Genomic DNA, 16,938 nt, shown 5'->3' on the forward strand with positions numbered 1-16,938 from the left:
CCTATAAGCTTCAGCAATCCGCAAGCAGTCCGCAACAGTGGGAAGGAACCGAAAACCTCCGCAGGGGAAAAAAAACCTCCGACAGAACCAGGCTCAGGAGGGACGGCCATCTGCCTCGACCGGTTGGGTGAGAGTGGGATAAATTATACAATTTAGTTTACAGTTAAACAAGTTATTAGAATGGCCCCACACACACATGAAAGGTGGTACAGGAACGGATAAATCAGGCGAGAATGAAGGTTTTAGGCTTTAGATTTAACCCCCATCAAGAATCTGTGTGTGCTGAAGGAACAAGATTGTGTCAGAAAGTCATCAAATTTAGTTGAACTGCACTATTTCGGTCAAGAGGAGTTAAAGATAGAGAGAAAAGTTTTCCAGAAGTTTGTGGACGGTTAAGGTGAAAATGAGAACGGGACATTTAACCAAATATGAGTATTGCTGTATGGATATTTTTGACCCAGAAGATTTATTCATTTTTCAGATCAAATTCACAACCAAAAAAACAAAGGTTTAAAGATTCCATCATAGAAAATTAAAAGTCTGAGGAGTCACTGATTGAATGATTGCCGTGATATACATGGTCTTTACAAATGTATGTAAACTTCTGTTCATGTATGTTGCTATGTGTATTTGTTTACATCAGTATTTGTGGGTGTGTGCGTTACCTCTCCGTTGACAATGGCTGAGTCCTGGCTTCGGTCGGAGGATGCAGGGTGTGAGTAGTTGGTCTGAGCCGCCATGGGCTTTATGGAAATGAGCTGCAGGGAGCCAGAGGAGGTGTCATATGGATCTGAAGAACAGAGAAGGAGTTCACTCACAAAGAGACTACAAATACCTCTAATCATTACATGTCTGTCTGACTTTTCCCCCCTTCACTCTCTCTCTCTGTCACCTTTGGGATTATGTCAGACATCAGTGGTCTGTGTCAGCAAATGAAGTGGCCGACACGGAGACAATAGATCATAAAGATAGCTTTGGCGTCCGAGGTTGTGCCGATGCATCTCTGTGATAAATGAAAGAAACTGACTCTTCACTTTCAAACTGGATTCAGATCTAGTTTCCCTTAACTCAGCTGATGAATAATTCAGATCCGCCCATTAAGAAAATCTCAATCTCGCCAGCTTGATCCAATTCACGAGCAGAGCATCTGAATTAGATTAATTTAACCCGCACCCGCCACATGTGGAACATTTAGCTTCAGCGAACAAGAATAGAGCTGCAAATAATTCAGCATCCAAATGGCTTTTACTTTAAACTGCTCAGCATCTTAGAGGAGCACGAGATGCGAGACTTCGCATAGTCTCTTTGCACTTTTTCTTTTTTTTGTTTTGCATCAGTGCAGGTGTGTGTGTGTTTGTGGCAGCGTGTCACAGCAGCCGTTGCTCTGACACACTGTGTCATGTCAGCAGAGCGTCACACTCATGCATATTCATCAGGTCCATCTCTGCTTCCTGCTGAGTGGCTACCTTTCTGACTATAAAATAAAAGCTGCAGTGGCAATGCATTTTCTTTCTTTTTTTTCAGTACCTGTGTGCATGACAAACTGAGACTACAGAAGGTGTTTCAAGCAGGACGGAGATTTCTGCCATCTGTGACCCATCTGACCTTGGGCGCAAACCAGCTAAGGACTCAATTATTTGTTTTTTTCATTTACGTGTCACTCTCACCATCCCTCTTGCGCGTCTCCTCCTTTGTCAGTTTCTGCTGTGCTGTGACTTTCGGCACTGTCAGGCCCCTGCCGGAATTCAGCTTCTCTGATTCGTTGCTGATGACGGAACCATCCTCACTTGGCAACTTGCTGCAAGTAACCATAGCAACAGGAAAGGCGGTGAGCTCTCAGGAAGCTGGGCTCACAGCCAGGTTATGTCATCCCTCCCTTTACCAGCCTCACCTTCCTTCCTCTCTCTCTCAAGCCGGCGTCCAGTAGCCTTGATGTGTTATTACAGTATTTGTTTGCATAGCGTGTTCATATTAAAACCATCACTGTTCAAAGAATATCACCCAAAACAGGACTATACATGTACGAGTGTTCATATTTTGTATACTGATGTCCACAGGTTTTGCATTACAATTACAACAAAAGATGGAAAATGGATATAATTGTAGAGGAGACAAAACAATTATGCTAATAAAGCTGCTATATGCTGACATTCTTATCAAGCGGTGTGTGAAGATGCATGTTATCGTACATCTACCTGCTTGTTTGCATATGTCCATGTGTCTCTGCTACACATGTATTCTTAATTAGGTGTCATGCATGTCGCATAGCGGTGCGCATTCATGTCCAGATTGAAAGACGACCGGTTCTCGCATTAATTGGACAAACAATTGCTTTATACAATTCGTGTTTTACTAGCTTCAAACGCCGTACTGTAGTCGGAATTAGAGCCGATCAAGCCTCGGCTCAGAAGACCACAAGGCTGACAGTGACATCAAAGCGCCACGGTCTATCCCCTAATTGTCTGCTAAAATTGATAACAGCAAAGAGAGACTGTGGAACAGTGGCTGCCCTCCCTTGCTCTAATTGAGGCAGTGCTGCAGAGAGCTCGCTCCATGCAGCAGTCACGGCCTGTGTAGGGATGCATAATGTGTAAAAAAAAAAATTAAGTTTAAGATTAAGTTTATGCCGGCTTGTAGAGAGGGTTGATCCTGTCTGTGAGTTTAATACAGATGCTTGACCTTGGCACACATGAATGGATGACATTAGAGAGAAAGGAGCAGTTAATTATATGCAGCATGCATGGTTGCTTTTTATTGTTCTTTTGGTTCATTTGTAATGGATGCAACACCCCAGCTCTTATACATATGTTACACTATATACATCTTAAACGTGATCATAATACAAATGTAAGGACAGGACGTGGCTCCACAGGCATTTAGGGACAGTTGTTTCAAACATGTTGTACAACAGGTGAATGACAGGTCGTGGCTTCAGGTATCAACAACAACAACAACAACAACAACAACAAAACCCCATGAGCACACACTTGACTCAATGAACATAGCATTCACTCATCAAGTGCGGATTTAAAATCTTGTTGCACTTGTGTGACACCTGTTTTCCACCAGCTATACTACATGCTGCATGATAGAGAAATTATGAAATATGTCACTGTGATGTCTTCTCAATACTCTAACCTAAACATATAGCTACTGCTGTACTCTGTTATTAACCCTCTGAACTCTAGTTTCTGAGCTTTTGTTGCTCCTGTCACATTTTTACTCAACATCCACCCATGTTTCACTGCAATATAAAGTCCTGTACCTTTATGTAAATTACACAACTATAGCTCGAAGTAGAGACAAATGTTTTCTGTTCACCAGGTTATAATACATAAATCATCAAAAAGAGGATTGACAAAAAATTAAAAACTTGGAATCAATGTTTCCACAGGAAAAGTTGTAACTCCACATCCACTACGCATGTTTTTTTATTTCTTTCTTTACTCGTCTCCTATCTGCTCTGTGTAAACACAGCCTGCAGTTCAGCCTGGTTCTGCCGAAAAGTCCCGAAATGTTTGTCGCATGACTGTTGCTGAGGGAGCACAGATTTTCTTACACTTCCTAATGAATCTGGGTTTAGCTCAAGGACTATTGGAAAGTTGCAAACGATTCTTTCAGGTTTTACAATTTCTTGCTTTGACAAATCGTGGCTATTTTTGGTAGGATAACAATCCTTTCTAACCTGGTGGTAGGTTTTGGGATTCTGGGGGTTAAACTGGAAAAACATGGTGATGTAATCCACCAGTATCAAACTGAGGGTGATAGTAGTTTATGAAACTGTTCACCGGGTTCAGGAATCTAAAAGGCACTCACACTTTAATGATTGATGTGACACAATCAACATGGGTTTAATGAACTGCCATTGTTTACCAGATAATTATCTCATAAGTGGTGACAGTTATTAAAAGAGACCCAATTTTTAGAATATGATAAATCACAGTAGTTCTAATCTCTTCCTTTACTATCAGTGTGTAGGATGCAGGAAGGAGGTTGTTATTACTGAGTTATTAGCATACAGCTGGCTGAAAACCAGCAAACTATTAATGACGACACCTGAAGACTTAAAGAGCTTCAGGAATCCTCACGACCAACAGTTTGACGAATAACAAATTGAAAACTTTTGCTGCCTCAGGAGTCTTCAAGATCATTACCGCGGGTCCACCAAGTCTATAGATTCTCTATCCTGTGACATAAATTTAATTTGATATCATTATCCTGCGCGGCTTTGAAAAATGACGCCCTTTTGCGTTTCCCCCGATTAAATAGTTTAGAATGATTTAACGTGGCAATTAATTTCCGAGACAGCGCTACAGACTGTCAGAGGAAGGAAAGCGGTCAATTTCACCTGCCCATACAGAGAAGCCTGGCAACGATCGCCTATCCCTCAGCATCGGGGTGAAACGAGGACAGACAACAGGGCTGCAGGGATTTTGTGGTGTTTTATCGTCCTTCCGCTCTCCACGCAAACCACGACGGAGCAGATAACGCCCATACTATATCACCCTATTGGTGTTTGGCAGTTGGAGGAAGAACCCTAGATTAATTCTTAATGAACTAATGCGGCTCAGTTATTTCCTTCTAACATGCTAGCGTGTTAACTGAGATATATATTTAACCGATGCGGCTAAGATGTTGAGCCAAGTCCCATGAGTTATAGCTTCCCAGAGCCTGTTAAGCTGATCTTAAAAGCTGCAGATGATGAATATTTTTGATTATGCTTAAGTGTCATCCTCACATTGCAGAAACTGACCACACATTGTGGCTTAAATCACTAATATGTGATCTCTAATGCTATGCAAACATCTTAAAAAGAGGGGAAAATATATTTGCATTTCTTCAAGCCACCCTGGTGGATTTTAATCAATAGCAGTCATGTAAAACATGCAGCACTCTGAACCCTGGATGCTCCACAGACGGGCAGAGTCAGAAAGCGGTTCTCCTAATTATGAAGCGTTATTTGTATTTACATATTTTTTTCTTGCACAAATCAAATTTCATTTCAACTCTAAAACAACTATCTGAAAGGCGCACTGTGCTAATTCTGAACACCCGACTCCACACCAAACTGAAGCATGTAATTAAAACAAGTTCTAATAAACATAGACTTACTTTTGAGTGCTGTTTTGCCTCGGAGCTGCCCCAGGCTCTTTCATATCCATCACTGTGACGATTTGCACACTTACACATACAAATCTGTACACAAACACGCATCTGTCAACTGCTTCCCGGTGTTTTCGGTGCTTTTTACGTCCTTGTTAGCTTCGGAGACACTGACTAAGCTGTTTTGTTAAAACTGCTCTGCGAACAGGCTTTTAATTTGATATTAAAATGATCATTAATTATACAAACACAAAGTAAAAGTATTTAACATCCTCTCCTGGGCTGAATATCAACATGGCTCACCCACGTGCAGGGCCTCAGAGTAAAACAAGCGATATGAAAGAACATTTTTTTTAGCTTTCTTTTCACAATTTTCACTTCTTTTTTTTTTCTGGCATCGATCGCAGTGCGAGAAGGTGAATACATGTCGAGTCAATGATACCTTTTGTGTTTGTCGGCGGTGAGGCTTTTCTTGTTGGCAGTTCCGTCTTGTTGCAGAGCCTTTTCCAGCGAAAGCGGCGTGTCCCGAATTTGTAGGGACATCACCAGAGTATCCTGACTGACAGGCAGCGTCTCCTCATCGCCTCCCTGTTGGCCCAGGTGCTGCTTGGCGTAGTCGAAACCCTGGACTGGCTGATGGACAAGTTGGGTAAAAAAAAAAAAAGAAAATGGAGAGAGACAGACGGAAAAGCTTAAGTAAGATTGATTTCCTTTCATGTACCTATGGTTGTGAAAAGTAACTATTGATGGGAGAAACAAAGACGTATGCATTTGCCAAGCAGATGTGGCACATAGACAAAAATCTCCCAAAAAAATCCTTAAAAAAAAGTGTATCTTTTGATGTCCAGAGGATTTGAGGAACCAAACTGGGATTACTGCACTGCTGTGCCTTTAAATAGATAAGCACAGACTTAACTGGGGCCCTTTTTCATGTCCTTCCAAATTCTTGTCAAATAAATGACTCGCAGTGGGCGGTGACAAGATGAGATTTGCAGACTTTCACAGAAATACAGTAATGAAGTTAAACATTAGAATGCATTGGAGGGAAAATCAGCAGGACTAAAAGGGCTCTGTCTCTCTCTATGCTTATAGAGGATGGTACAGCAAGAGGCCGGAGAAGCTCGGGCCAACACACTAATACGGACACACACACCTATACACTGAAATATTTAGGGCCGATCTCATCACTGTGTCATAAATTGTCAGACACACATCACTGCCTCAAAGCGGTCCGGCCGTGGTGCAAAATCAATGCGTGATACTCTCCAAACATTCAATCCTCTCACACTCTATAGCACACACACACACACACGCGCGCGCGTTAAAGTAAAGATTTTCACGGAATCCGTTTTCTCACTAACTGAAAGTGCGACTCTTCCCGGTCTCGAAAGACTAACAAGGGTGTATGATGAAAGAGGCCGGCTTGCAGATAGCGAGCGATGCAGAAACGATAGCGCAAGAGCCTCATTTAAATTTTTAGGACGAACTATCTCAAGAATTTTCCTTGGTTTTTTTTACTTATTTTAAAGAGCTGGCTATACAGTCACTGAGACAATGGTATCTAATATCTGACAGAATGAAGCTGGGAATGTTGTGTTTTTTCTTTTTTGCATGATGAGTCTTTGCAGGACCTTCGACTGTGCGGAATAACTGCTCTGAAGTTGCTTTTTCAGTTTAATATAGAAGATTTTATTGCTTTCTCTCTAATGAAATTCCATAAATAAAGCAGTGGGATGTGCCGGGAGTTATATTCCGCATTTTCATTTATCTACAGTGATGTATGCCAGTGTACTGCTGAGCACAAGAAGAAAAAAAACAACACAACACACACTCGGAGGTGGAGACATAACTTTGTTTCGGACACAATGCAGCAACCCTCGATGCAACAGTGATGGGAACCGTTTTCAATCTTCCCTACACAAAATAAACAAGTGTCCGTACACACCCCGACACAGGCCTTCATTCTGCTTGGAAAAAAAACGCGATCCCCTTAATAACCATTCTCTGTAAAGCTTAGTGTTTCGAATTTGCCATCTGGAGACTGCTATAAGAAGAATACCAGCCCCTCATCCAAGAAAATCTCATTGCGAAAGCTTTGTTACTCCAAACTGCTGTTGTATCCTTAGTTTTCATTAGCGCAGCGGGATTTATTGAAATATATCACAGGTGTTGTCTGCACACAATCCCATTCAAATCCCACTGTTGGCACAGTAGAGCCTTGAAAATGAAAACATGGATCGGTAATGAGAAGAAATACAGAGGCCGATACCTGGTGATAATAGCCCACGTCTCTCCGATACGCCATCTGAAAGTAAAAGAAAATGTTTTAAACTGTGTGTGTGTGTGCGGTTCAAGTTGTGCCAATGCATTTAAACGAGGCGCCGAGATTGAATAATGTAGAAAACCTGGAATGAAACACAGAATACAGGATAAAGGTGCATATAGGATTCACTGTTGGATACAGAAAGCTGCCTACACACCACACGCTCCGCATACTGTAGCTATGCAGTTTTATATAATTAATGCTCTAATTATTTTCTCAATTAATGGTTTTATAGATCAGAAACTTTAATTTCCCAGAGCCCGAGGTCTGTGCACGGCTCTGTCCAGTCAGCAATCCAAAACCCAAACGCAGCCAGTTTGCAGTGACATAAAATCAAGAGAAGCAGCAAATTATTACATTGGAGAAGCATGACTAAACAATGAACTGACTATCAAAACAAGAGCGCATAAGATAATTAAAACTACCTCAGACAGAGACGCAGGAATATAGATACCTTGGCTCTGGGATTGAGGTTACCGATGGCGTCGGCTTTAAAGTCATTCTTATTCTTCCTGCACAGCACAGCAGTGATGATGATAATAATGAGCGTTACTACGGAGATCGGGGCCAACACTGCAGCGATTATCCAAAGGTTGTTAGGAGGGTTTTTGACCACAGCTGAAAAAAAGAAAAAACATTTTTCACCATCATCACTTCATGACAAAATGATCACCATTAGCGCAGTGATTGGTTCGCTGGAAGGATCTAACACACAGTCTGAAACATGCAGAAGCATTCATCACACCCACACTAAAAGCCGCGGCTCAACCTGATACACAAAGTGCCTGATTCAGCTATTGTAGACGACACTCTGTAAGAGAATGCTCTCCTCCCCTCCCTCCCCGCCTCCCTCTCTCCTCTTCCAGCTCACCCCGTCTCCCCTTCTCTCCTCCTCGGCTCTGCAGCCCAAACAAACAGTGTCCTGCCGGGAGCATTTCAGAGAGATTAGAGAGCAAAGCGCTTTCTCAACCTTTTCTTCTACGCCCCTCATCCCAACACCAGCTTTTCTTTCCAAACTCAGCATGAGTCATTTGTTTTGGTTTGCATGTCTGTCTCTGAGTGTTTCTGTCGATTTGCCTAGTTGGCAAAATGCTTCCAAGGATGCTGTGCTTACGTTCCGCCTGCAGCTGGACAAAGTAGCCCAGGGTGAGCGCCATGGTTTGGGAATCGACCGTGTTCAGCACCTTGGCGGCTGACGTGCCCGATAAAGGGATGCCATTGTGTTGGACGTAGTAGGTCATCTCTGCTGGATTCTTCAGCCCCGAGACCCTGCGGATGCTCACCATCTGATTGGAGAGGGGGAAAAAGGGGGATGTGCTGTCAGTATCAGCTGGATTACATGTCGGGGGGAAAAAAAACCCACGCATTTAGGTGTGAAGTCTCCTGAGAGGAATCAAACCACACGTACAGAAGAGAGTATTTGTTTAGTGAAAAGATTCAACCTCTGGCTTGTTCAGATGAGCAATTAGCAGATGATGAGCTGAGCAGCTCCCTAATTATCAGGGGCTGACCACAAGTAATCATGCAAGCGTGTGCAGAAGTGCATATCAAAGTGTACATCTTATGAAATATTCATACTGTTAGAAACAAGCCCACAAAACAATCTGACTAATTTGACTTCTGACTAACATGCCAGGGCAGTCAGGCAAAAACATCAGAATAAGAATCCAAAACGTCTGGCATTCCCCAGATGGAGCGACGTGCCAGTTCCTTACCTGGACGGTGTAGCTGCCTACAGTAGTGGCTCGTCTAAAACGAGTGCCCTGCTGGCCTGCCAACACGAACAACTCTGCCAGCCGCTGCTCCATTAGACTGGCAAAGCTTTGGTACTGTCCCTCCAGGCTGGCGTTATCCACATCCTGGATCACTGCAAATGGAGTCGAAAGAAAGAGGACGGCCAGATGGTTGTAAAGAGAGAAAATAAATTATTGGCGAGGACAGACAGCAGCACAAAGGAAGGAAGGGACAGAGGCAGAGTTAGTAATATATGTGTGTTGTGGTATAGTTTGAGTCAGTTCCATTCACCTGACTTTACTGACAAAGCACTGTATGCATTCTGAGCATAGACTGTATAAAAGATGGACGTAGCAACCGGCCCTGAAAAATGAAGCCAACCCGGAAGGGTCAAAAACCTGCAATATCACTACGTCCACTAGCTGCTGGCTCCAAAAAGCCCTGGCTCCCATAGAAATAAACTGGAAAAGAAGTGATCACAGATCATGAAATACTGCATTCCTACAGCTCAGGATTTTTTTCTCATTAGTTTTCATGGTCAAATCCAGAGATCAGGTGGCCAATCTGAAAATAAATCAATACTGAATTTTTTAAAAATCATCAACATTTTGCGGGGCAAGGGGCGTGGCTGGCTTGATTGACAGTCGACCATACAGACGAAGTGAGCAGAAGGCGGTAAATGTGGGCGGGGCAGAGAGGGTCCGCCTCTCAATCCATCTGACCAATCGCTGCTCCTATGGCTCCGCCCCCCTCTGACAATTTTTGGCTCCAAAAATCCAAGATGTCAACCAGGAAGTAGCAAAACCCTGGCTTCATTTTCTCAGTGCAGAAACCAACGTCACGGCAGCTACGTCCATCTTTTATACAGTCTATGATTCTGACATTAACTCACACTTAGTGCATTGCTGCAGAAAGAAATGTGAATCTATCCGTCCTCTAGTGGCGAAACCTCACCTCATAGAGCCGCTCTGTTTTATCAACAGCTGAAAAGCAACAATCCTGGTTGTATATCTTGTTCGGCGCGAGTAAATCCCATTATCTAGGGGCCGACCTTGAACCGACTCAGCCTCTCATTGCAGTAAGTGCAGGGTTAAGAGCTACAGAGTCGGATGCGAAAGAGCCATCCATTACACAGTACGTACAGCAGCGTGGATGCCCTTGACCGCTGGGAGATATATTGTTCCTGCTCAGCATATGTAGTCATTCATAAGCCCCACCGAGCGAATACTATCAAGGACGCCCGCGCCCTTAATTGCTCCTGTTAAAGGAGACAGTTTAGATTATGGACATAAGGAGGTGCGATATGTGGTAAAGTTTCCATAAACAGTGCCACACATTTCTGTCAGTCCTGTTCACTTGGTGTTATAAAGCAGTTTAAGAATGGCGACTGGCTGTGTACCATCAGGGATTCATAATGGGTCCTTCCATATAAAATCAACCAGATCTGAAAAACTTCCGACCTGACCACCTTTAGAATACGTTTTTTTTTTTTTCTACAATAACTTTTTGTAATATTTTATGAAGCCGTGCAAAATTTTACCTTCACACTATGAATATTTTCCGAGGCCCTTGAAGAACATAGAGGTGGGTCGAAATTTCACGCTTTTTAATTCGCCATACTTTTTTTCCAGGATTTTTTGGCCCTCATAACTTCACACGTAAAAGGAGATAGTCACATGAAATTTTCCAGGCTGGAAAAAAACCTTCTGAGCTCAGTTAAAAACTGTAACTGTGACCAAATCAATCTAACATCCACTCCAGGTGTCACCACTGCAAGTGAAATCTCATTTCTCTAATATAGGCATAATTCAACACTCATGCAATGTAAATTTTCAGATTTTATTTAATGAAGGAATTAAAAAACATTATATTTCCTGCACAATTATTTTCCTGGCACTGAAGAAAAGAAACCAAGATTGTACATCATCCTCTTTTTTTTCCTACAATCAGGCGACAGAAAGAAGCAATCCGACAGAACAAGAACTAATTAATACACGATTAGAGTAGAATTTAAAAGATTCTCAGACAACACTGAATGCTCCAATCTTCTTTAATTGCTGTGATTTGTCCGAATTATCGAATATCGCAAACATGTGAACATTAATGTTTTCACACAGACCACGGCTTAAATATGACCCTGGCATCAAAGTGTGGGTAAAAATTAGACTTGTTTTGACCGAAAACCTATCGGGCATGATGATGAGACCCTTGAAAGTTTACCCAAAATGCACTTGTGAATTATTGGTAAACAGATAACACATCCAGGGTACCAATGCCCATGTCATAGACATTAGAGTAGTGAGGTTTTGCTCTTGAAGTTAAGATATATCCCATGATATTGGTGCACAAAGTTGCTAATAGCGAAAATTGTGCTGAGCAAATGTGAGATTTTCTGTATGAAATTATCCATCCATCCATTATCTATACACTGCCTAATCCCAGGGTCACCTATCCCAGCTGACTCAGGGTGAAGGCAGGGGACACCCTGGACAGGTCACCAGTCTATCACAGGGCCACACTTAGAGACAGACAACCAAGCACACTCACATTCACACCTATGGACAATTTAGAATCACCAATTAACCTCAACATGTTTCTGGACTGTGTGGGAGGAAGCCGGAGAACCCGGAGAGAACCCACACTGCACGGAGAGAACATGCAAACTCCACACAGAAAGATCCCGGGTGTCCTCACCGGGATGCAAACCTTCTTGCTGCGAGGCAACAGTACTAACCACTGCTCCACCTTGCAGCCCATGTATGAAATCACGAGGGCTCAAAAATGCTGGAAAGAAATTTCAACCCAACCTTACATATGTAGTGGCCTGTATCTAATAATGATGTACTTACTAATACTTCATATCATTAACATTTGGCATTGGCCTCATTAAATATACTAAAGTTATTGTACAAAAAACAGCTGATTGTGAGGGGGAGAGGCTGATGGTTGACTTTTAATGGAATATCCTGCAAACACTCTGAGTAGCAAATACAAATAATCAAAACTTCTTCTTTTTTTTTGCACTATGTTGGATACCTTTTGTAAAATTACACACAAATGGTCACCAAGAAGATATATATAATTCTTTTAAATAATCAGCTTTAAAAAATAAAAAAAAAAATGAAAAGGGTAAATAAATAAAAAAAATACACTGATTCCTACCTGTGACAACCCAGAAGTCTCTGGTTGCAATGGAGGTGTTCAGATTGTGATATTCCAGTGCTGCAAAGTCAAACAAATAAATAAATAAGTTATCATTTTCACCACTGCAACTGTCACTTTATTGTCCCAGTAGTGTTTTGTTTTTTTTGTTTTTTAAGCCAGACGTTTAGTAATCGAGGCACCATTTCTTGCAAATCAGAGCATTTCTCAAACCTTCCTCGAACAATGAGAACAGTTTACAGTTTTTTGTGTGTGTGTGGTTGAGATCTCAGTTTAAAGCCTCATTATCACTGAATGTCAGACAAATATGGAAGCGATGGAGGGGGGGTATTTAAAGCTGTCTGAGCTCTGGTTGTCTTTGTGTTCTCTTACATCTATTTCCTGCCTGATTAAGCTCTTGTGGTGGAGGCTGGTGCAGTGTTTTGGGGGGGAGATGATGTATCAGTGGCCTGTGAAAGCAGAACTGTACACTCAGGCATGACAGGAGAGAGAGAGGAGGGAGAGAGGGGGGGAAAGTGAGAGTTTTTAGCATCGGTAATGGATAGGGCTGCAGGGTTGCCGGCGAAATCAGCTCTGTCTATAAACTTGAATCATGTTGAATATTAATCAGCGAGGAGGTTTCCCATGAAGCTGTTTTGTGATGAGAGCCAGGGGGTTAAACACTGAAGAGCGTTTGTAAGTCATTCCGAGAAGTTAGTGGTGGGAAAAAAAACAAATTCTCCAGAAACAGAAAGCAATATTTCATTTATAGTTCTCAGTGATTGCTATCGTCTAAAAAGAGACACTTTCCAAATAGCCTGACTCATATTCAACCCGACAGAAATTGCTGGAGAGCAGAGGAGGAGTACAAGAGCTGGAACATGGCAGTCCGGCCTACGCGAGTGCCACGGGAGCGACGGGGTTTGCAAAACAGCCACTTCGGAGCGGTGAGAGGATCCCGGGCCTTTTTCTGTCGGAGCAGAGCCCGGGGGTGGTAGGAGAATCCCCCCACTGTTAATTATTTACTGCAATAATTGGCTTTGAAGTGCGGAGGCAGCCGCCGCTAGCATATGCTCACACCTCCTGCGAACAGTGTAATATCACTAACGGAGAGGCTGCAAAACAAACAGAGCCAAATCCCCGCTACACGCTCTCCGGTTCTTTCTTTCACTCTGCTGTCTCGCCGAGGCTTCCTCCGTGTCAGTCTCCCTCAGAGTCTACCTCTCCGTCTACCTCTCAGCCAACCGCCAGCATCCCGCCTGCAGGTAACTCGATTTTCCAAACTTAATTCGATGGCAGCACAGAGTGATTTTTAATTTAATGCTCACTACCAGAGATCCTATTTATCTTGATCTAAACAGAGCAGCGAACCAAAAACTCCCATCTGCCCTCAGTGACACTGTATCCCAGATCAAGAGCTTAAATCCCTTTGAAGACTGGATTTAAGGGATGCAACCCCACAAACCCAAAGGCTCCTGTAAACTCAGCTGAGAAATGCAAACTCCTTTTTTTTCCCTCCATTTGGTAAACACGACCTCCGAGTGTTTAATCTTATATTTTGATCTTCTGAGGTTGTCGCTATCCCATAATCCATTGCAGGTTGGTCCGGATGTGGGCGGCACACGACAGATTTTTTTTTTTTTTTTAAGTTATTTTTTTGTGCCTTTATTTGATAGATCAGTGAGAGACAGGAAAGTAGGGGAGAAGAGTAGGGGGAAGACGTGTGGGAACGGTTCATGAGCGGGATTCGAACCCATGACCTCCACATCGGGACTGTAGCCCTGTACATGGGACGCCGGCTCAAACAGGTGAGCTACAGCGGCGCCCCACACGCCAGATTTTAAGGTACTATCATGTGAGCATGTTTTATTTACCAGGCATGTGGCTCAAGCTGGTCACCTGTAAATGCAGAACATCTGGACAATTTGCAGATGTTGAATGATGAAACCATGAATTTCATCCATTTCTCTCTAACAGCAGGTAACAAGGAGCCAAACTGCAAATGTCTCATCGATTAAGAAAGTTTCTGAAAAAGCACACGCCGGGGTTCTCTCTCTTAACAGTGTGAACTTTTGATTGTAAATCCTGCTAAATATGAGCCGACCAGGTGCACTCTGGGAGGTTAGAGGAGATCTTCAGCCCATTTCCACAATGGCTGCAGCAGAGGAAAATGGGAAAAGTTAAAATAAAATGCTTTCAGCCAGAGGGTATTACAGGAAAGCTCCTGGCTTAAGTCCGGGCTCAAGCATCAACTCTGTCGTGATCCTGAGCATGATCTTGCATAGCCAAAGCTCGCTCTTGTCAAACTGACCACAGTTTAAAGAAATTCAAGCACTGCAGCCGCTTAGAACCCATTTAAATTAAGCTCGGGGAGTTTTGTTTCTGCTTGAACAGAAAGCTAGCCAGAGGTACAATTTTCACACATGGGCCTCTTCAAATCCGGTCCCGCGGCTGAATCTGTGTCCTTGACCCAGTGGTATCCTCACATAGATTTCCTCCAGACCTCTGAGTTTGACAGGACAGTGGTTTGTTTACAAGCAACATTATTCAAGATCCCGAGACCCATTTTGCATGTAATGCTGCAACACTTTGTCTGTACAGGAGTCTGAGCAGGGGCGGAGTGCTCTCTCAGCGTCGACATTCAGACTCCAACACTCCATCACTTTGCTAAGCATGTTGAGCAGAAGAAAAAAGGCTCAAGACTACGTGCAGACACTCGCATTGATTAAAACGGGACGCGCACAAGACAGACGGCTGAAAAATGCAGCTCCTGTGCAAGACTGTTAAACATGAAAGATCATTTACCCTCCTCGTGGCGTTCTACGATCTGCAGAGGTTTCAAGCAAGACGTGTAGTAATGAAATATGGCATTTTGACTTCGGGGTGGATGATGGAAGACGCCTCGTTGACTTGTTGCTCCAGAGCAACACACTGAGAAGGTCTCATGCATTTTGTAACGGGGAAGACGGGAAAGTGTGGTTCCTGTTAGAAATCAACGTGAAACCGAGAGAGCGGAAAGAGCTTAAATCTCGGCTGCAGATGCCTAATTCTGTTGATGAATCTTTATTGTGACTTTACTGTGAATGAGATCAGTCTCTCTCCAGGGATTAATAAAGCACCGTAAAAAATGATCTGCCATATTTCCCTGGACTTGAGCAGGTACACTGGGGATGGGCGCAGGCCGCACACTGGGGACTCTCCTGGGATTGCTGTTTAGAGTCCTGCTGATTCCCTGTCACTCTTCATTTGTATTTCTCTGAGCACAATGCTAACACAGATGGAGGCTGAGTGCGTCCTCAAAGCAGGCTGAGATGAAAGGCACGGGGCTTAGTTGTGTCTTTTCATCAACCGTCTTTTAGTGACTCAAACATTAGAAAACAACTGTGATCGTAAGAGCAGCAGAACAGTCACAAACATCCAATTACTGAAAAACTGGACGTCAGTCAGGCTTAAAGGAGGGGGGGATTCCTGAGTTTTACCATTGCCTGCATTCTGAGTCCATGTGAATGCAACAAAAAGCGACAGTTCCTAAGTTTGAATCAGGTTTCTGTTCGTATTGTCAATCAATACACCTTCCTGAAGATGAAAGCTTTGTGAGTCTGACAACTTTACATCGAACCTCTTCTAGGCTTCGACACAAGAAAAAAGTCAGGAAAAGTGGAGCCCTTGTTTTTTTTTTCTTCTTTTTTTGGAATCTAATTTGTATTTGGAGAGCAAATCATTCCCAAGAGAACACGAGAACTACTTCTGGTGTCTGTTCTTGTAACGCTGTTGAATTGCTCCTGACTAAAAACGCGTATTTTAGAATGCAAATTGCAACTTACGCTCAGCAATGATAAGTGGCGGATAGAAGAGGAAGTAGCCCACCAGCTCAGCTGACAGCTGACCAAGGAGGTTTGAAGCAGCGGTGCCATTAAGGAAGACGGTCCCATTCTTCACAGTGTAGACCAATGACACAGCAGGAGAGCCCGCTGCCTGAGAGACACTCAGCATCTGGGACGAAAACAAGAAAGAGGTCAGACGAGAGGGCGCAGAGAAACATAGAAATTACAACCAAATAGCTTGGGATTACACGATATACTATAATGTGCAAATGAGAACAAGGCCTCTGCTAAATAACACGTGACAAAAAAATCAATTATTGTCTTGGATCAACAAACATTACAAGAATCATCATCAAGAAGCACGACGGCAGAGAAATTGGCAAGCCATGAAAGAGTGTAAAAATATTCCAGCATCAGTTTGTTTTTTGTTTTTTTTATTCATGCATAACCGTCAAATTAGTTTTAATATAGGGTGCACTTTAATGTGGCAGCTCATTAAAATTAATACAAACATTGCCTCTCTAACATAATTAATTTGCATCTCAGAAGCAGCTCTTTAAAAAAAAAAAGAAAAAGAAAAGCAACAGCCTGATGCACTGAGGAACAGTTTTGCTCAAATTGCACATGTTTTGCATCTATTTGTTTGGCCATCAAACCACTCGAACTCGATGATATTGATGCGTAATAGAGGACAAAGCTGTTTAGATTATCTGTCCTATATATCCATCTTAATATGTGGGGAAAAAAAACATTTGTCATTCATTTTTCTTTGATTTGAAAGCACCGTATACATGACACAATCCAAAAAAAAAT

The 16,938-nt window shown here is 42.8% G+C and overlaps 1 protein-coding gene across 1 annotated transcript in view; it reads right to left on the bottom strand.

Annotated features, from left to right (window-relative positions):
• The window catches only part of kiaa1549lb (KIAA1549-like b), a 68,759-nt gene that overhangs the window by 9,413 nt on the left and 42,408 nt on the right, over positions 1 to 16,938 (bottom strand). Inside the window, exons 7-15 of the mRNA XM_008287079.1 lie at positions 16,126 to 16,294; positions 12,323 to 12,382; positions 9,142 to 9,293; positions 8,541 to 8,712; positions 7,881 to 8,044; positions 7,373 to 7,408; positions 5,546 to 5,736; positions 1,668 to 1,798; positions 666 to 790 (exon numbers count right to left, since the gene is read on the bottom strand). Of these exons, the coding sequence (XP_008285301.1) occupies positions 666 to 790; positions 1,668 to 1,798; positions 5,546 to 5,736; positions 7,373 to 7,408; positions 7,881 to 8,044; positions 8,541 to 8,712; positions 9,142 to 9,293; positions 12,323 to 12,382; positions 16,126 to 16,294 (1,200 nt within the window). The remainder of the gene's footprint in view (positions 1 to 665; positions 791 to 1,667; positions 1,799 to 5,545; positions 5,737 to 7,372; positions 7,409 to 7,880; positions 8,045 to 8,540; positions 8,713 to 9,141; positions 9,294 to 12,322; positions 12,383 to 16,125; positions 16,295 to 16,938) is intronic.

This window comes from Stegastes partitus, unplaced genomic scaffold (assembly GCF_000690725.1).
Source record: "Stegastes partitus isolate 25-593 unplaced genomic scaffold, Stegastes_partitus-1.0.2 Scaffold486, whole genome shotgun sequence".
NCBI lineage: Eukaryota > Metazoa > Chordata > Actinopteri > Pomacentridae > Stegastes > Stegastes partitus.